The 21,127-nt window shown below is 42.3% G+C and overlaps 1 protein-coding gene across 1 annotated transcript in view; it reads left to right on the top strand.

Annotated features, from left to right (window-relative positions):
- Positions 1–21,127, top strand: part of npas3 (neuronal PAS domain protein 3) — a gene marked incomplete at both ends in the record, with an annotated part of 158,180 nt that overhangs the window by 118,901 nt on the left and 18,152 nt on the right. The window contains one exon of the mRNA XM_083892195.1: positions 11,895–12,075. Coding sequence (XP_083748321.1) covers positions 11,895–12,075 — 181 coding nt within the window. The remainder of the gene's footprint in view (positions 1–11,894; positions 12,076–21,127) is intronic.

The following is a 21,127-nucleotide window of genomic DNA, read 5'->3' on the forward strand; positions in this document are numbered from 1 at the left end:
AAACGTTACAGGATTGTCGTAAACGTTACCGTCATTGTCATACATGTTAGCGTCATTGTCGTACACGTTAGCACCATTGTCGTACATGTTAGCGTCATTGTTGTAAACGTTAGCGTCATTGTTGTACATGTTAGCTTCATTGTCATACATGTTAGCATCATTGTCGTAAATGTTTGCGTTATTGTCGTACATGTTAGCGTCATTGTGGTAAACGTTAGCGCCATTGTCATAAACGTTAGCGTCATTGTTGTACATGTTAGCATCATTTTCGTACATGTTGGCGTGATTGTCGTAAATGTTAGCGTCATTGTTGTACATGTGACCACACGAGGCAGCAGAGGACCAGCAGCTCCTGTGTCCCTGTGAGCTAAAATCACTGGTTTTCTCTATGGGCTTTGGTGTGGGAGAGTGAGTGGTTTACAAACTTCAGTTTCCTGTTGTTAAAGTCTGTCTAACAGTGAAGATAAAGACGTGAACGTGTCCTTAAAGACGTCGTAGACTTTACTTCCTGACCCGCTCGGTTGCCGAAACTCTTTAAACGCGTCCTAATTGGTCGATTCTGTCGCGTCTCGCAGTTCTTCGATGCAGTTTCACGGTGAAGTGTGTGACGACTGTGTGCATACACACTGTTTCTCCTCCACCAAACACTGTGTTTGAGACACACACACACACACACACACACACACACACACACACACACACACACACACACACACACACCTGCAGCCTTTTATCCGTCATATTTCACGGCGGCTCTGTCATCCGCAGCAGAGCGTCTGCTTCACCATCATCATCATCATCTCTCTGCTCAGAGGCTGGATGAGTAAGGCGGTGGAGGAGGAGGAGGTGGTGGTGGTGGGCAGGCAGGCGGGCGGGGAGCGGCGGCGGCGGCGGCGGTGAATCCAACGCACCCGGGCATAAAGAATCAGAGTTTACACAACGGCGAGGCGGAGAAATTAAAGATGATTTTTATTTTCTTTATCTGGAGGAGAATTCATTACCTGGCAGAGGAGCAGGAGCTGAGCGCTGTCAGCCAAGAGTAATGACTTGTCTAACTGATAGGGAAACACACACACACACACACACACACACACACACACACACACAAACACACACACTGCAGTTGTAGCCTCGAGAGCAGCAGAGCGATTCGTCTTCTAACCAAAGAGGTTGCTGGTTCGATCACGGCCTCGTCCGCTCTGCATGCTGATGTCTTTAAAGGGATATTTCAGTTAGACAGACTTTTGTAAACCACTCACTCTCCCACACCAAAGTCCACAGAGAAAACCAGTGATTTTAGCTCACAGGGACACAGGAGCTGCTGGTCCTCTGCTGCCTCGTGTGGTCACTTTGTGTCACTGAGTTAAGTCTAAATTAAATATTTTAAAAGCCGAATTTTACAAAATCAGTCATTGTAAGTTAGTGATGGAGGCAGCAGTGGATCAACAACTCCTGTGAACTCCTGTGTGCTGTGATGTTAAAATCACTGGTTTTCTCTATGGACTTTGGTGAAGAGAGAGTGAGTGGTTTACAAAGTTGGAAATACGGGTTAACAAAACAGTTATCAAATAAAATCTTTGTCGGTTAAAGTCTATGACACCTAAAGAACATGTTCATGTCTTTATTTCACTGTTACACAGACTTTTCCTTGCGTAAACTGACGTTTGTAAACCACTCACTCTCCCACACCAAAGTCACTCACTCTCCCACACCAAAGTCCATAGAGTAAACCAGTGATTTTAACATCACAGCACACAGGAGTTCACAGGAGTTGTTGATCCACTGCTGCCTCCATCACTTAATTACTATGTCTTATTTTCTAAAATTCGGCTTTTGAAAATCTTTGTTCAGTGACACAAAGTGACCACACGAGGCAGCAGTAGAGGTAAAACCACTGGTTTTCTCTATGGTCTTTGGTGTGGGAGAGTGAGTGGTTTACAAACTTCAGCTTCCTGTTGTCAAAGTGAGATAAAGACGTGATCGTAGACATCGTAGACACCGCAGACTTAAACTGACGTAGATTTTTGATTCGATCCTGTCAGATTATGTTCACTTAAGTCTGCGTTGCATCATGGGAAATGAACTTCCTCCCCGACGTCGTGGAAACACAGTAATAAATCACAGGTATGCGTTTGCCTCCTTTTTCTTCTTCTTATTATTATTATTAAACGGCAGCAACATAGAGTCAGAGGAGTCGCACGCACACGCACACACACACACACACACACACACACACACACACACACACACACACACACACACACACACACACACACACACACACACACACACACACACACACACACACACACACACACACACACACACAGCGCTGTAATAACCTCCTGTGTTTTGATCCAGAGAAAATCAGCTGGAATGTGAAATTGAAAACAAACAAGTCATTTCAGATAGTGGAGCTGCTCCGTCAGCATCTGATCATATTCACTGATACACAGCAGCTCATGTTCCCTAAACCTCTGTCTGAAGGCTATACTTATATATCTGTGTGTGTGTATATACATATATATATGTATATATACACACACACGTATATATATATATCTGTGTGTATTCTCTTTCTTTTCTTTACGTTCCACTTTATTACTACGTGTGAAAACTTGAGCCTGAACAACTTGGTGAAAATATTGATTTGCATCAGAATAGAAGGAAGGAAGGAGGGAAGGAAGGAAGGAGGGAAGGAAGGAAGGAGGGAAGGAAGGAAGGAGGGAAGGAAGGAGGGAAGGAAGGAGACAAAGTGAAGTTAGAGAGAGAGCAGCATCAACAGTGTGTTGTTCTTGTCAAGGTCACAGCTGAGTGTGTGTGTGGAAATCCTGAGGGAACACAACTGTGTGTGTGTGTGTGTGTGTGTGTGTGTGTGTGTGTGTGTGTGTGTGTGTGTGTGTGTGTGTGTGTGCATGCGTGTGTGTGTTTAAAGCCCTGTAGGGTCTCACAACAGGCTGCAGCGTTGCATTCCAATCACTGCTCAATTAATTGCCCTGTAGACACACACACACACACAGAGAGAAACACACACACACAGAGAAACACACACACAGAAGTCGTCGTTCCTCCACTTTGATCTCAGTTTAACGTCATTATAACATGTGACATCCCATAATAATCGGAGACATTGCGAAAAAGTTAAGTTAAAACTGTGTTCGCACATTTTCCACGTTTTGATCCCGACATTATGATGGCGACGTATTGATCGCGACCTCTTGATAGCTACGTCTTGATAGTGACGTCCAGATCGCGACTCGATCGTGACTTCTCGACCGTGACTTCTCGATAGCGATTTCTCGATCGCGACTTCTCGATCGCGACTTCTCGATCGCGACTTCTCGATAGCGACTTCTCGATAGCGACTTCTCGATAGCGACTTCTCAATAGCGACTTCTCGATCGCGACTTCTCAATAGTGACTTCTCGATAGCGACTTCTCGATAGCGACTTCTCGATCGCAACTTCTCAATAGCGACTTCTCGATAGCGACTTCTCGATCGCAACTTCTCGATCGCGACGACATGATAGCGACGTCTTGATCACGTTGAAAGTGATGTCTTGATAGCGACTTCTCGATTGCGCCGTCTTGATCGCGAAGTCTTGATCGCAACGTTATGATGGCGACGTATTGATTGCGACGTCTCGATAGCAATGTCTTGTTAGTGACGTCTTGATCGCAACATCTTGATGGGGACGTCTCGATCGCGTTGATAGTGACTTCTTGATTGCGACATCATGATTGCGACTTCTTGATCGCGACTTCTTGATTGCGTTGATAGCGACTTCTTGATGGCGGCGTCTTGATGGCGACTTCTTGATAGCGACTTCTTGATGGCGACGTCTTGATCGTGATGTCTTGATCGCGACATCATGATGGCGACGCCTTGATAGTGACGTCTTGATGGCGACGTCTTCATCGCATTGATAGCGACGTCTTGTTCGCGACGTCTCGATCGCGACATAACGCAGAGCGTTTGCATCTTAGTATCGTAAAACGTTAGAAGACACAGAGTGAGTCTTCTGCAACGTGACTGTTTACACTTAATACGGAGGGGGCGGAGTTAAACAGACGGTGGGGGCGGGGTTTAAACAGACACTGCAGCCGGGCCACCAGGGGGCGACGCAGAAGTTTGTACGTTGTATCTCTGCAGTTGCTGTTTCTTCGTCTTTGCAGTTTGGAATCTCACGTTTTTTATTCTTTGTTTTTATAAATACTTTGCGTCTTTGTCGTCGTCGTTTGTCGTAGCTGTGTGTGATGTCGTTTTATAACCACACACACACACACACACACACACACACACACACACACACACACACACACACACACACACACACACACACACACACACACACACACACACACACACACACAGACAAATGACACCTCCTCAGTAGAGAGAATAAGCAGCAGTGGATGAATTAGCATCAGAAACGTGATAAAAGCTCGCTCCGCTCATTGTGTCCTTATCACACTCCCATAATGCACTGGGGGGGGGGGGGGGGCGGGGCAGGGATTGGCCCCCGGCCCCCGGGGCGTTTGGACGTCCACACACTGAGGCTTATCGGTGTCTGCGGCCCTGAAACAGCAGACGCTCAAACGTCCGCCATTGTTGTGAGATTTAGTGAGAACAGAGAGGGGGGGGGGGGGGGGGGCGAGCGAGAGGGCGAGAGACCTCGACGATGTTGAGCTGAAAGAGAGAGAGAGAGAGAGAAGACTGATGGACGAGATACAGACAAAACACGACAGCTGCTTCTTTACCTCTGTGTGTGTGTGTGTGTGTGTGTGTGTGTGTGTGTGTGTGTGTGTGTGTGTGTGTGTGTGTGTGTGTGTGTGTGTGTGTGTGTGTGTGTGTGTGTGTGTGTGTGTGTGTGTGTGTGTGTGTGTGGTAGTGACTCCTGTACCCACAATGCACCTCACCTACACTCTCCATTAAGAATAGAGAGAGAGGAGACAGATGATGATGAAATGCAGAACGTCAAACACACAAACACACACACACACTTTTTTCCAAAGACTAAATAAAAACAACTTTTATAAAAATAACACAAATATAAATGAACTCTTATTCAAATAACAGGAAGTCTCTCTCTCTCTCTCTCTCTCTCTCTCTCTCTCTCTCTCTCTCTCTCTCTCTCTCTCTCTCTCTCTCTCTCTCTCTCGCGCTCTCTCTCTCCCTCTGTCATCCCGATGATGTGATTGCGTTCAGTGTTGTGTGTTTTGTTTTGCCTAATAAATCACCATTTATCACAGTGAGCCTGACAAGTACACACACACACACACACACACACACACACTCACACTCACTCTGTGGCAAACAGTTCATAATGGACTGTTCATTTGTCATCCTCGGAGCTGTTGACAAGGATATGGGCTGAGTGTGTGTGTGTGTGTGTGTGTGTGTGTGTGTGTGTGTGTGTGTGTGTGTGTGTGTGTGTGTGTGTGTGTGTGTGTGTGTGTGTGTGTGTGTGTGTGTGTGTGTGTGTGAGAGAGAGAGACAGTAGAGGTTCGTCCCCTGTCATCTGACTGATAACACACTCATGCTGTTAACTGGAGGCTGCCTCTCTATCCACACACACACACACACACACACACACACACACACACACACGATGAAACAATGCACCATCTCTGCAGTTTTGCTCCAAAACACTCAAGTTTATAAACCACTCACTCTCCCACACCAAAGCCCATAGAGAAAATCAGTGATTTTAGGAGCTCCTGGTCCTCTGCTGCCTCGTGTGGTCACTTTGTGTCTAAAGTAAATATTGTAAAAGCCGAATTCACTAAAATCAGTCATTGTAAGTTAGTGATGGAGGCAGCAGTGGATCAACAACTCCTGTGAACTCCTGTGTGCTGTGATGTTAAAATCACTGGTTTACTCTATGGACTTTGGTGAGGGAGAGTGAGTGACTTTGGTGTGAGAGAGTGAGTGACTTTGGTGTGGGAGAGTGAGTGACTTTGGTGCGGGAGAGTGAGTGACTTTGGTGTGGGAGAGTGAGTGACTTTGGTGTGGGAGAGTGAGTGACTTTGGTGTGGGAGAGTGAGTGACTTTGATGTGAGAGAGTGAGTGACTTTGGTGTGGGAGAGTGAGTGACTTTGGTGTGGGAGAGTGAGTGACTTTGGTGTGGGAGAGTGAGTGACTTTGGTGTGGGAGAGTGAGTGACTTTGGTGTGAGAGAGTGAGTGACTTTGGTGTGGGAGAGTGAGTGACTTTGGTGTGAGAGAGTGAGTGACTTTGGTGTGAGAGAGTGAGTGGTTTACAAACTTCAGTTTACACAAGGAAAAGTCTGTGTAACAGTGAAGATAAAAACGTCGACATGTTCTTAACATCATTGCAGACTTAAACGTAGATTTTATTAGTTTACTACTTTTTGTCCTTGAAACTGAAGTCTGTAAACCACTCACTCTCCCACACCAAAGTCACTCACTCTCCTCACACCAAAGTCCATAGAGTAAACCAGTGATTTTAACATCACAGCACACAGGAGTTCACAGGAGTTGTTGATCCACTGCTGCCTCCATCACTAACTTACAATGACTCATTTTAGTGAATTCGGCTTTTGAAAATCTTCATACTGATTAAAATCAGTGACACAAAGTGACCACACGAGGCAGCAGTAGACCAGTGCAGTGTTGCTTTCAGGTGTCGTCACTGGTCGTCTTCCATAGAGAGGAAACCTTTATGTTTCTGGTGTTTCCCTCCTCTCTCTCTCTCTCTCTCTCTCTCTCTCTCTCTCTCTCTCTCTCTCTTCTCTGCCACATGAATCATTAACAGTGCAGTAATTACACACTTATCAAAGTTTGAATATTACGCCACTTAACTAATGTTTAATGCTGTAATTAATTCTGAACCCTGCGAGCCAACATTAACTTATTTGATTAGTACTTTACAAAGTCACACAGAGGATTTTTACTGTTTGGAGCTGTGTGTGTGTGTGTGTGTGTGTGTGTGTGTGTGTGTGTGTGGGGCCTCGCATCCTTGTTAATTAAGAGACAAGAACATGAAAGATTGACTGACATCTAGTGGTAAAGATGAATCCTTCCCCTCTCTTTATTTTTCTCATGTAAGAACATTTTTGGATTCTTATCTTAAAAAACACTTTGTACTTTGAGAGAGAAGACGAGAAAAACTCACCTAATAATAAAATCTACGTCAGTTAAAGTCTACGACGTCTTTAAGAACGTGTTCACGTCTTTATCTTCACTGTTAGACAGACTTTAATAAACCACTCACTCTCCCACACCAAAGTCCATAGAGAAAACCAGTGATTTTAACATCACAGGGACACAGGAGCTGCTGGTCCTCTGCTGCCTCGTGTGGTCACTTTGTGTCACTGCGTTCTTTCTCTAGGAAAAAACAAAAGACTTGTGTAATAAAGTCTACGTCGTCTTTAAGAACGTCTTCACGTCTTTATCTCACTGTTTTTTAAACAAGAAACTGAAGTTTACTAAAAGTACTCCTTAAGTACTACTAAACTACTACAAAAAGTACTACTAAACTACTACTAAAAGTACTACTTAAGTACTACTAAAACTACTACTAGTTTTTTAAACAGGACACTGAAGTTTGTAAACCACTCACTCTCCCACACTAAACCCGACTGAAACTAGTACTAAACTACTACTAAAAGTACTGCTTCAGTACTACTAAAACTACTACTAAAACTACTACTGAACTATAGCGAAAAGTACAAATTAAGTACTACTAAAAGTACTACTGAACTACGTCTAAAAGTACTACTAAACTACTACTAAAAGTACTGCTGAAGTACTACTAAAACTACTACTGAACTACGACTAAAAGTACTACTTAACTATTCCTAAAATTACTCCTTAAGTACTACTAAAAGTACTACTAAACTACTACTAAAATTACTCCTTAAGTACTACTAAACTACTACTAAAATAACTCCTTAAGTGCTACTAAAAGTACTACTAAACTACTACTAAAATTACTCCTTAAGTGCTACTAAAAGTACTACTAAAATTACTCCTTAAGTACTACTAAACTACCACTAAAATTACTCCTTAAGTGCTACTAAAAGTACTACTTAAGTACTACTAAAGCTACTACTAGTTTTTAAATGAGAAACTGAAGTTTGTAAACCACTCACTCTCCCACACCAAAGTCACTCACTCTCCCACACCAAAGTCACTCACTCTCCCACACCAAAGTCACTCACTCTCCCACACCAAAGTCACTCACTCTCCCACACCAAAGTCACTCACTCTCCCACACCAAAGTCACTCACTCTCCTACACCAAAGTCACTCACTCTCCCACACCAAAGTCACTCACTCTCTCACACCAAAGTCACTCACTCTCCCACACCAAAGTCACTCACTCTCCCACACCAAAGTCACTCACTCTCCCACACCAAAGTCACTCACTCTCCCACACCAAAGTCACTCACTCTCCCACACCAAAGTCCATAGAGTAAACCAGTGATTTTAACATCACAGCACACAGGAGTTCACAGGAGTTGTTGATCCACTGCTGCCTCCATCACTAACTTACAGTGATTTTGTAAAATTCAGGTTTTAAAATATTTAATCTAAACATATTTCAGTGACACAAAGTGACCACACGAGGCAGCAGAGGACCAGCAGCTCCTGTGTCCCTGTGAGCTAAAATCACTGGTTTTCTCTATGGACTTTGGTGTGAGGAGATTGACAATGTGACGTAAAAAGTCAAACTTCCTGTATGTAAAGTAGTGACACAGTGACTGAGTCAGAAGTTCATCCACTTGCTCTTGAAGACTCTTGAACTGTCTCTTTAAAATCACACTTTAGTGAGTGATTTAGCGTCAGAGACTAAAGTCCTGATGACCATCAGAGGAAGTGTTTGTCCTTCACAAGTTCACTCTCCTTCTGCCTCTGTTTCACCGTCTTCTGTCCCACGAAGACAAAGACGCCAGGGACAGGACAAAAAAAGAGAAAGAGAGAGAAACCCGTGCATTATAATGGTATTAAATCACTGAGCCACGCTGTGTGTAAACGGCTGGAAGCAGAACATGATGTATGGAGGCTGTGGTTGCCAAGGTTTCTGCCTGATTAAAAAACTTTGCTCTCCATACATCTTCAACACGTGGTGAGGTCCACTTGAGAAAACTGTTAAATCAAAGGGTTTCACACAAACACACAGATGTTGCTTTGTGTCGGTGGCGTGGGCTTGTTTTGTTGTTGGAGCTGCTGGTCCTCTGCTGCCTCGTGTGGTCACTTTGTGTCACTGAACAAAGATTTTCTAAGTTAGTGATGGAGGCAGCAGTGGATCAACAACTCCTGTGAACTCCTGTGTGCTGTGATGTTAAAATCACTGGTTTACTCTATGGACTTTGGTGTGGGAGAGTGAGTAGATTACAAACTTCAGTTTACACAAGGAAAAGTCTGTCTAACAGTGAAATAAAGACGTGAACGTGTTCTTAAGATGTCGTAGACTTAAACTGACATAAATGTTATTAGTTTCCTACTTTTTTTACATGCCTAAAATCAGTTTGTAAACCACTCACTCTCCTCACACCAAAGTCCATAGAGTAAACCAGTGATTTTAACATCACAGCACACAGGAGTTCACAGGAGTTGTTGATCCACTGCTGCCTCCATCACTAACTTACTATGACTGATTTTAGTGAATTCTGCTTTTGAAAATTAACGTCCAGACTTATTGTAGTGCCACAAAGTGACCACACGAGGCAGCTCCTCCTTTCCTGTTGCTAAAGTCTGTCTCACACGTTCTCAACGTATCGTTGACTTAAGCTGACGTAGATTATTATTATGAGCCTTTTATTAACCTGGTGTTTTCCCCTCAGGTTTTGCCTTCATCCTTTACACCGTGTCGTTTCTCTTTCTTCTTCAAGTTTGCTCAAACTTTCCTTCGTCCTCTGTTACTCCTTCCTCCTCCTCCTCTTCCTCTTCCTCCTCTCTTAACTCCTGCTTCTTCACTTTCTTTGACTCACACCTCGTCGTCTTCTCTCCTCTCGTCTAATCCATCCTTTCGTCACACTCCTTCCTTTTCTCCCACCTCAACTTTTATCCGGCGTATTCTCCTGCGACTCCTTATCCTCCTCCTCCTCCTCCTCCTCCTCCTCCTCTAATCCACCCGTCAGCATCCGTGGAGAATCGGCGTTGCTGCTTCTTTTTTTCATGGAAATGGAACAAATAAGCTGGGTCTTATTAAATAAACGCGTTCCCCTTCACCTTAAAGACTCTCATTAGCAGCGATAGAAGCGGATTTGTCTCTGTTAATTGGAGATGAGACGAGGGAGCGACGCCAAGAAAGACACACACACACACACACACACACACACACACACACACACACACACACACACACACACACACACACACACACACACACACACACACACACACACACACACTCTTTTTAACGTAATGAACATGTACACACACAATTAAGTTCACCGTTTTCAATCGTGTCGTGTGACTGTACGTTACGCTCCAGTGTTTACCGTCTGTGTGCGTCACATTTCCACACGCTAATCTGGTGTGTGTGTGTGTGTGTGTGTGTGTGTGTGTGTGTGTGTGTGTGTGTGTGTGTGTGTGTGTGTGTGTGTGTGTGTGTGTGTGTGTGTGTGTGTGTGTGTGTGTGTGTGTCAGGTTTTTGGGGGTCCACTGGGACAAAGGGGGATTACATGGCTGTAATCCCGTTAATAAGAAATCCCTTTAAGGCAATTTAGTCCCTTCATAAAGTCTCATCTGGAGCAGAAAGTGATGATTAAGAAATGAGGCTGATCACCGACACACACACACACACACACAGAGCGAGACCCCAGTGCACCATGGGAGCTCGCGTTCATGTTTACACGTTACGCCGCTAATTGGATCTACATTGTTCTTCGTCGCAGTAACACGAAGACTTTTAATCAATTAGAAACTTGGTGTTTCACGTCGACGTCGGAGCTAATTACAGCGAGTGAACGAGTGAATGAATGAAAGAGTGAACGAGTGAAAGAGTGAACGAGTGAAGGAGTGAAGGCATGAACGAGTGAATGAGTGAAAGAGTGAAGGAGTGAACGAGTGAAGGCGTGAACAAGTGAATGAGTGACGACACTAGTGTCTTTAAAAAAATTTGCAGCTGTATCAGGTTTGTAGGACGAGTCTGATAATACAGATTGTAGCTCATTATTTTGCAAGCAGTCTCTTGGTGGATGCACAGAGCAGCTCACTATTTGGCAGTCTGTCTCATCTTCTTCTGGGGGGGCGCCACAACGAATCAGCTGCCTCCATCTGTTCAGGGACGAATGGAACAGCTCACTATTTGGCAGTCCTTTTTGTGTAAGATCAGCTCATTATTTCGCAGGTAGTCTTTTGGTGGATAACGCCTCACTATTTGGCAGTCAGTTTATCGGTGGATACAGATAATAGCTCATTATTTCGCAGGCAGTCTCTTGGTGGATGTACAGAACAGCTCACTATTTGGCAGTCTGTCTCATCGTCTTCCAGCTTCTCCCTATAGGGGGCGCTGCAGCGTATCAGCTGCCTCCATCTCTTACAAATGACCTCAGTCACAACAGTCTGTTCAGGGACGTATGAAACAACTCACTATTTGGCAGTCCTTTTTGTGTGTGAAAGTTTAAAACAGCTCATTATTTTGCAGGTAGTCTTTTGGTGGATGTAAAGAACAGCTCACTATTTGGCAGAATGTCTCTTCAGCTTCTCCCTGTAGGGGGCGCCACAGCGAATCATCTACGTCCATCTTGTCCTCTCCCTTGTGTCCTCCTCTGTTACACTAACTGTCATCATGTCACAACAGTCTGTTCATGGATGTATGGAACAGTTCATTATTTCGCAGGCAGTATTTTGGTGGATGTCGAGAACAGCTCACTATTTGGCAGGCAGTCAGTCTGAACGCTGGTGTATTTCTGACCCACAGGTGGAGCTGACGGGCAGCAGCTCCTTCGACTACATCCACCCCGGAGATCACGTGGAGATGGCGGAGCAGCTCGGCATGAAGCTTCCCCCGGGACGAGGGTTGTCTTTGTCCCAGGGAGTCGTCCACGAGGACGGGGCGTCCTCTGCATCCTCGTCCTCTCACTCTGAGACTCCTGAACCAGGTAAGGACCAGTTTGTGTCCTGAGAAAAGTCTCCTCATGTTTCCTTCAGGGTTTTCATGGCTCTTTGGAATCATGGGAAGTTTTTGAAAACTGTCCTAAACTGACTTGAGTCATTGAAAGTGCTTGAAATGTGCAGTGAAAAAGTTCAGCTGATATTTAGCTCAATGTCTCACTTCTTTGTTACGACGCCACCTCACTCTATCACTCTATCACTGTCTCTCTCTCTCTCTCTAACTAATGCTCACTCTTTCACATTCACACTCTCTCACTCTCTCTCACTCTCACACTCACTCTTTCACTCACTCTCTCTCACTCTCACACTCACTCTCTCTCACACTCACTCTTTCACTCACACTCACTCACTCTCTCTCTCTCACATTCACTCTTTCACACTCACTCACTCTCTCACACTCTTTCACACTCACTCACTCTCTCTCACACTCACTCTTTCACTCACACTCACTCACTCTCTCTCTCTCACACTCCCTCACTCTTTCTCACTCTCACACTCACTCTCTCTCTTTCACGCTCACACACTTACTCACTCTCACACTCACTCTCTCTCACTCACTCACTCTCTCATTCTCTCACTCCCTCACTCACCCACTCACTCTCGCTCTTTCACACTCACTCACTCACTCTTACACTCTAACTCACTCTCTCTGTCACACTTACTCACTTTCTCTCACACTCACTATCTCACTCACTCACTCTTACACTCTAACTCACTCTCTATCACATTCACTCACTCTCTCTCTCTCACACTCACTCTCTCACACTCACTCACACACACTCACTCACTCACTCACTCACACTCTGACTCACTCTCACATTTACTCTCTTAAACTCTCTCTCACTCACTCTCACACACTCTCACTCACTTACTCACACTCACTCACTCACTCTCTCTCACTTACTCACACTCACTCACTCACTCTCGCTCACTCACTCTCACACACTCACTCTCTCACCCTCTCACTCCCTCACTCTCTCACTCACCCACTCACTCTCGCTCTTTCACACTCACTCACTCACTATCTCAATCACTCACTCTTACACTCTAACTCACTCTCTCTTTCACACTCACTCACTTTCTCTCACACTCACTATCCCACTCACTCACTCTTACACTCTAACTCACTCTCTCTCTCACACACTAACTCACTCTCTCTCTCTCACACTCACTCCCTCACTCTCTCTCACACTCACTCACACACACTTACTTACTCACACTCTCACCCTCTCTCTCTCTCTCACTCACTCACTCACTCTCTCACACACTCACTCACTCTCTCTCACACTCACTCACACACACTTACTTACTCACACTCTCACCCTCTCTCTCACTCACTCACTCACTCTCTCACACACTCACTCACTCTCTCTCTCACATTCTAACTCACTCCCTCATACACTCACTCACTCACTCTCTCACTCTGCGGTGCTGATGATAATTTGAGTATTAAAGTGAAATCCATTTATAAATTAAACAGAATGACTTGATTTCCATCTCGTCGTCCCTGAGTTCATCAGTCTGTTCAAACAAGGAGACAGAGATTGGCTTTGCGGCGTCCGCGGTCTTTGGAGACAGTTTGGTAATTAGATCTGCTGCGGATTTATTCTGGGCTGATTGGTGCTGGTGACGGCAGTGTGTGTGTGTGTGTGTGTGTGTGTGTGTGTGTGTGGGGGGGGGGGGCTTTAAATTAATGAGAGTTCTACATTTGGGGTTTTTGTTCTGTTTTTTTTTCTATTGTTTTTTTGTCTTTGACTTTCTGCAAACCTCTAACCGAGCGTCCCCGCGCACCGCGGCACAGGCGGGCGGAGACTAAGACCGCCTGTTCGCAAATGTCCATTTTATCTGGAGACACAGGAAATGAAAGAGAACAAGTGTTTCGCTAATGCTAATGTTCCTTAAAGACGCGAGACAAGGTGTGGAAAATCCCACCTCCCGAGTACAACTGGAACACGCCCTAAATCGCAGTTTAACCGAATGACGTTTGTCCCTGTAAACAAACAAACAACCCATTTACTGAATGAAATATCTTCAGCTCCACTACACCAGGTGGCGATATACTGGCCTTTCAGCTTGTTTTAAATGTTCTTATATACGTCAAATATATTGTTGCTAATATCATTTGCTAACTTGTGTTGTAGCTGATAGCGTAGCTAATGTCGTTGCTAACTTGAGTTGTACCTGATGAGGTAGCTAATGATGTTGCTAACTTGTGTTGTAGCTGATGACAGAGCTAATGTTGTTGCTAACTTGTGTTGTAGCTGATGACGTAGTTAATGTCATTGCTAACATGTGTTGTAGCTGATGACGTAGCTAATAATTGGCTAACTTGTGTTGTTGCTGATGACGTAGCTGATGATTTGCTAACTTGTGTTGTAGCTGATGACATAGCTAATATTGTTGCTAACTTGAGTAGTACCTGATGAGGTAGCTAACTTGTGTTGTAGCTCATGACAGAGCTAATGTTGGTGCTAACTTGTGTTGTAGCTGATGACGTAGCTAACGTTGTTGCTAAATTGTTTTTGTGGCTGATGTTGCTTACTTGTGTTGTAGCTTATGACGTAGCTAATGATGTTGCTAACTTGAGTTGTACCTGATGAGGTAGCTAATGATGTTGCTAACTTGTGTTGTAGCTGATGACAGAGCTAATGTTGTTGCTAACTTGTGTTGTAGCTGATGACATAGTTAATGTCATTGCTAACATGTGTTGTAGCTGATGACGTAGCTAATAATTTGCTAACTTGTTTTGTAGCTGATTATGTAGCTAATGATTTGCTAACTTGTGTTGTAGCTGATGACGGAGCTAATGTTGTTGCTAACTTGTGTTGTAGCTGATGAGGTAGCTAATGATTTGATAACTTGTGTTGTCGCTGATAATGTTGCTAACTTGTGTTGTAACTGATGACATTGCTAATGTCGTTGCTAACTTGTGTTGTAGCTGATCACATAGCTAAAGATTTGCTAACTTGTGTTGTAGCTGATGATGTAGCTAATGATTTGTTAACTTGTCTTGTGGCTGATGATATGGCTAATGTTGTCGCTAACTTGTGTTGTAGCTGATGACATAGCTAATGATTTGCTAACTTGTGTTGTGGCTGATGATATGACTAATGTTGTCGCTAACTTGTGTTGTAGCTGATGACGTAGCTAATGTGTTTATATTTGCATATAAGGCACCGCAGCAAATGTATTTTCTTATGTCAGGTGAAAAATAAAAGATAAAGATAAAAAGAGTACTTCCTGTATGAAGTTAACCGTCATTTAAACGTCCTGAGTGATTCCTCGTGTTTTTGAGAGCTCGTGTTAATTTGCTCCAAAAGAGAAGAAGAAGAAGAGGAAGATGATCAGAGAGGGAGTCAGGGAGGGGATGTAGGGAGGTGTTTGAATGTGCACCAGTGTTTAGCTCATGTTAATTTATCTAAAAAAGAAAGATGTTTGAGACGTGACGGAGTGATCCAGAGAGAGAGAGAGAGAGAGAGAGAGAGCATTAGGATTCATGTATGTGTTCTTTAATGTTAATTTGTCCACAGAAAAAGAGGAGGAATAAAAAGAGAAAGAGGAGGCGTTTGTATGAATGTGTATGAGTGTTTCCCCGGAGGAGGAGGGGGGAGGAGGGTACAAGGCATTGTGGGTAATAATCCTGTTCACTTCTCCCTCAAGTCTGATTTACTTTGTCTCATTTAATCTCCGTCTGAGACAAAGCATGAAATGACAAATATACGTCAAATATATGTAAATTATAAACATCAAATATATGTTAATTATGTCAAATATATGTCAATATATGTCGTTTTAGCTTTGCTAATTTACGTTGCCGCTTATGACGTTGCTAAGGTCTTTGCTGACTTGCATTAGTAGTTGTAGCTAATGATTTTGCCAGTTTTGTGTCACAGCTAACATTGTTGCTTTCTTGTGCTGTAGCCAATGATGTAGCTAAAGATGTTGCTAACTTGTGTTGTAGCTGATGACATAGGTAACAATGTTGCGAACTTGTGTTGTAGCCGATGACATAGCGAAAGATGTTGCTAACTTGCGTTGTCGCTGATGAAGTAAGTAATGATATTACTAACTTGTGTTGTAGCTAATGACGTAGGTAAAAATGTTGCTAACTTGTGTTGTAGCCGATGACGTAGCTAATGATGTTGCTAACTTGCGTTGTCACTGATGACGTAGCTAATGATGTTGCTAACTTGCGTTGTCACTGATGATGTTACTAGCTTGTTTTGTAGTTGATGACGTAGGTAACGATGTTGCTAACTTGCGTTGTCGCTGATGACGTAGCTAAAGATGTTGCTTACTTGCGTTGTTGCTGATGACGTAGCTAATGATATTGCTAACTTGTGTTGTAGCCGATGACGTAGGTAACGATGTTGATAACTTGTGTTGTAGCTGATGAAGTAGCTAACTTGTGTTGTAGCTGATGACGTAGGTAACGATGTTGCTAGCTTGTGTTGTAGCACATGACATAGCTAACGATGTTGCCAACTTGCGTTGTAGCCGATGACGTAGCTAATGTCGTTGCTAAACGAATGATTTGTGTCATAGTGAAAGATGTAGCTGGCAATGTCGCTAACTTACGCCGCCGCCTATGACGATGCGAATGTTATCGCTAACTTGCGCAGCAGCAGATGTAGTGAATTTTGTTGCTAAACGGCATCACGGTGGAGATTGGAGCTAATGATTTAGCTCATTTGTGTCATAGCGGAAGATGTATCTGGTGATGTCGCTGACTTAACGCCTATGGCGTTGTGAATGTAGCAGATGTAGCTAATGTTGTTGCTAACCGTTGTCACAGCTGTTGACGTGGCTAATAATGTACATCGTACACTCTCTACTTACATCGTACTTGATGCCGTCACAGAGGCTTCTTCTTAATAATAATAATAATATAACAGAAATAAAGATAAATAAAGATAAAAACCCAGTAAATGAATCCTGAACTCTCTAGCGTGGATTCTTTAAAGGTTGAGTTCACACATTCATGGCGTCGTCCTCTCCGGACAGAGAGTGATGTTTAAACACAAACACTTTCCCTCTTTACTTTTTCATTTTTCAAGCCACACCCACACACACTAAGTGTGTTTACGTCCTCTCCTCCTTCCTTTCCTCCTTCCTCTCGTTTCCTCCTCCCTTCGTCCATCACCCTCCTCGTCTCTCACGGTCCGGGCCGTTCGCCAGGACATCGATCGCCGCCGCCTTTGTTTTCCCGCGCCTCATCCGTCCGTATGCTAATGATTTATGGACGAGTGTTTTCATTTCACCTGCCAGCGTCGTCTGGAGGAGGAGACGAGGAGACGAGGAGACGAGGAGCGATCGGCCATAACTCAGTCACTGTTGTTTTCTTTAGTTTGGACCCAACCAACTCCTCGTCGCGCCCTTAATTATTCCTACAAAATAAAATACATGATATCATTTATTTTTTTAATTTTCAGTAGTTATTCCTACAAAATACAATACAGGTTTTTATGTCATTTGTACGTTTAGGAGTTATGCCTTCAAAATAAAATACATGTTTTTTTCTTATTTGTAGGTTCAGTAGTTATTCCTACAAAATAAAATACACATTATTATGCTATTTGTATGTTTAGGAGTTATGCTTTCAAAATAAAATACTTTTTTTTCTTATTTGTAGGTTTAGTAGTTATTCCTACAAAATAAAATACACATTATTATGCTATTTGTATGTTTAGGAGTTATGATTTCAAAATAAAATACATATTTTTTTCTTATTTTTAATTTTCAGTAGTTATTCCTACAAAATAAAATACAGGTTTTTATGTTATGTGTATGTTTAGGAGTTATGCTTTCAAAATAAAATACTTTTTTTTCTTATTTGTAGGTTTAGTAGTTATTCCTACAAAATAAAATACACATTATTCTGCTATTTGTACATTTAAGAGTTATGCTTTCAAAATAAAATACATATTTTTTTCTTACTTGTAGGTTTAGTAGTTATTCCTACAAAATAAAATACACATTATTATGCTATTTGTATGCTTTTTTTTCTTACTTGTAGGTTTAGTAGTTATTCCTACAGAATAAAATACATGGTTTTATTTTATTTTTAATTTTCAGTAGTTATTCCTTCAAAATAAAATACAGATTTTTATGTTATTTGTACATTTAGGAGTTATGCTTTCAAAATAAAATACATGTTTTTTTTCTTTGTAGGTTTAGTAGTTTTTCCTACAAAATAAAATACACATTATTCTGCTAATTGTACATTTAGGAATTATGCTTTCAAAATAAAAAACATGGTTTTTTTTCTAACTTGTAGGTTTAGTAGTTATTCCTACAAAATAAAATACACATTATTATGTTATTTGTATGTTTAGGGGTTATGCTTTCAAAATAAGAGACATGTTTTATGTCACGTTTAAGTAGTTATTCCTACAAAATAAAACACACACTCTAATGTTATTTTCAGGTTTAGTCGTGGACTCGTACACATCATATTCTACATTTTCAGACGTCAGATCAAACCGCTGACCTCATCGTGTTAATGACAAACTTCTGAGCGTTGATTCGTGGATTCTTGGCGCCGCGGCGTCGACCTTGACGGCGAGCGTTTCCTCCGCCTTCAAACAGCCTCTTCAACTTAAAGAGACTCGTCTTTAAAAGCACATGATGCAATTTGACTAAATATCAGCCACAGTGTTGAAGCTCTCTGCGACGCCAACGTTCACGGGCGCGTTCGCCGCCGCCGCAGCCACTCTGACGTCTGAGTGGCTGAAAACGATTCCTCATGAGTGTAATTTAAGGACGTGGACGCTCGTCTTCTCTCACTCCAGCGTCTTCATTAAGAGTCATGTGACGTCTGCTGACTTTGACCTTCTCCTCGTGATGAAGCACCTGATGATGATGAGGAAACTGAAGTTTGTAAACCACTCACTCTCCCACACCAAAGCCCATAGAGAAAACCAGTGATTTTAGCTCACAGGGACACAGTAGCTGTTGGTCTACTGCTGCCTCGTGTGGTCACTTTGTGTCACTGCAGTAACTCTAAAGAGAGATTTTCAAAAGCCGAATTGACAAAATAAGACGTTTGAAGTTAGTGATGGAGGCAGCAGTGGATCAACAACTCCTGTGAACTCCTGTGTGCTGTGATGTTAAAATCACTGGTTTACTCTATGGACTTTGGTGTGGGAGAGTGAGTGGTTTACAAACGTCAGTTTTCAGCCCCTTAGCGTAAATATATCAAATTAATTCTACATCAGTTTAAGTCTACAACATCTTAAGAACACGTTCACATCTTTATCTCACTGTTTTTCAGACTTTTCCTTGTGTAAACTGAAGTTTGTAAACCACTCACTCTCCCACACCAAACCTCATAGAGAAAATCACTGATTTTTAACATCACAGCACACAGGAGTTCACAGGAGTTGTTGATCCACTGCTGCCTCCATCACTAAGTTCAAATGTCTTATTTTGTCAATTCGGCTTTTGAAAATCTTCATTCAGATTAACCTCAGTGACACAAAGTGACCACACGAGGCAGCAGTAGACCAGCAGCTCCTGTGTCCCTGTGAGCTAAAATCACTGATTTTCTCTATGGACTTTGGTGTAAAAACATGTTAACGTAACAATGCTTTTCCTTGTGGTGTGAAGTGTCAGAGACGTTTCTAATGCTAACACACACACACTTCATCACACACACACACACACACACACACTCAGTGAGTTTGTCCTTGAGCGTTAGTGGCGGCCGGCGGCTGTTTCTCGGTGACATTAAACGTAGGTGACTGTAAAGCGGCGTAATTATGATGAATGTGAGCGATTATGACGAATTATTCCCCTCCATTGTGCTAATAGCGTAATTAGCAACAATAATCAAGGACTTATGATGTTGAAATAAGGCGACGCCGCGGACAATTAGACGCTACGGAGCTAATAATGCACTGCTGATGGTGTGTGTGTGTGTGTGTGTTTGTGTGTGCGTGCGTGCGTGCGTGTGTGTGTAACGTCCAGAAGGACTTTTTAAATTCCTGTTTTTCTCACAAATTCTTTCTCTGAGACTAAATTGAAATAAATCCTCGTTAACTGCAGCCTTTTTAGGGTTAGTAGTTATTCCTTCAAAATAAAATACATGTTTTTATGTTATTTTTAGGTTTAGAAGATATGCTTTCAAAATAAAAGACATGCTTTATGTTATTTGTGGGTTTAGTAGTTATTTCTTCAAAATAAAATACACATTTTTATGCTATTTATACATTTATGAGTTATGTTTTTTTTCTTAATTGTAGGTTTAGTAGTTATTCCTACAAAATAAAAGACATTATTATGCTATTTGTACGTTTAGGAGTTATGCTTTCAAAATAAAATACATGTTTTATGTTACTTGCAGGTTTAGTAGTTATTCCTACAAAATAAAAGACACATTATTATGCTATTTGTACGTTTAGTAGTTATTCCTACAAAATAAAATACATGTATTCATTTTATTTTAGTTTTTAGTAGTTATGCTTTAAAAATAAAATACATGTTTTTTTTCTAACTTGTAGGTGTAGTAGTTATTCCTACAAAATAAAATACTTGGATTTATTTTATTTTTAGAAGTTATTCCTACAAAATAAAATGCATGGTTTTTTAAATATTATTTGTAGGTTTAGTCGTTATTCCTACAAAATAAAATACACACTCTAATGTTATTTTTAGTTGTAGTAGTAGTTTTTAGTAGCTTTTATTTTATTCAAAACATGAGTTCTAACAGGAAGTAGCCGCACTTTTTTCCTCATGCGCAGAACAAACTTCCCTTCAGCTCCCCACGGTTCACAGCGCCCCCTACAGTGCTGGAGTGAAGCGCAGTCACATTAATCCTCTCTAGTCTCTTCACTCAGAGCAGAATCAGTAACAAAGGCTTCAGTCAAAGTGCTCACATTAATTAAATCAGTGTCACAGACTCTCAGAGTTTTTTATTTATATTTTATAAACCAATAAAAACCACTCGAGGCAAAACAAAGACGTTTTCAGAGGCCGAGGATTTTTGACTGAAGCAGAATGAACCGTGTGCTTAAGTTTGTATGAAAGTCGCTCTAATGG

Source organism: Microchirus variegatus (assembly GCF_963457635.1).
Source record: "Microchirus variegatus genome assembly, chromosome: 7".
NCBI lineage: Eukaryota > Metazoa > Chordata > Actinopteri > Pleuronectiformes > Soleidae > Microchirus > Microchirus variegatus.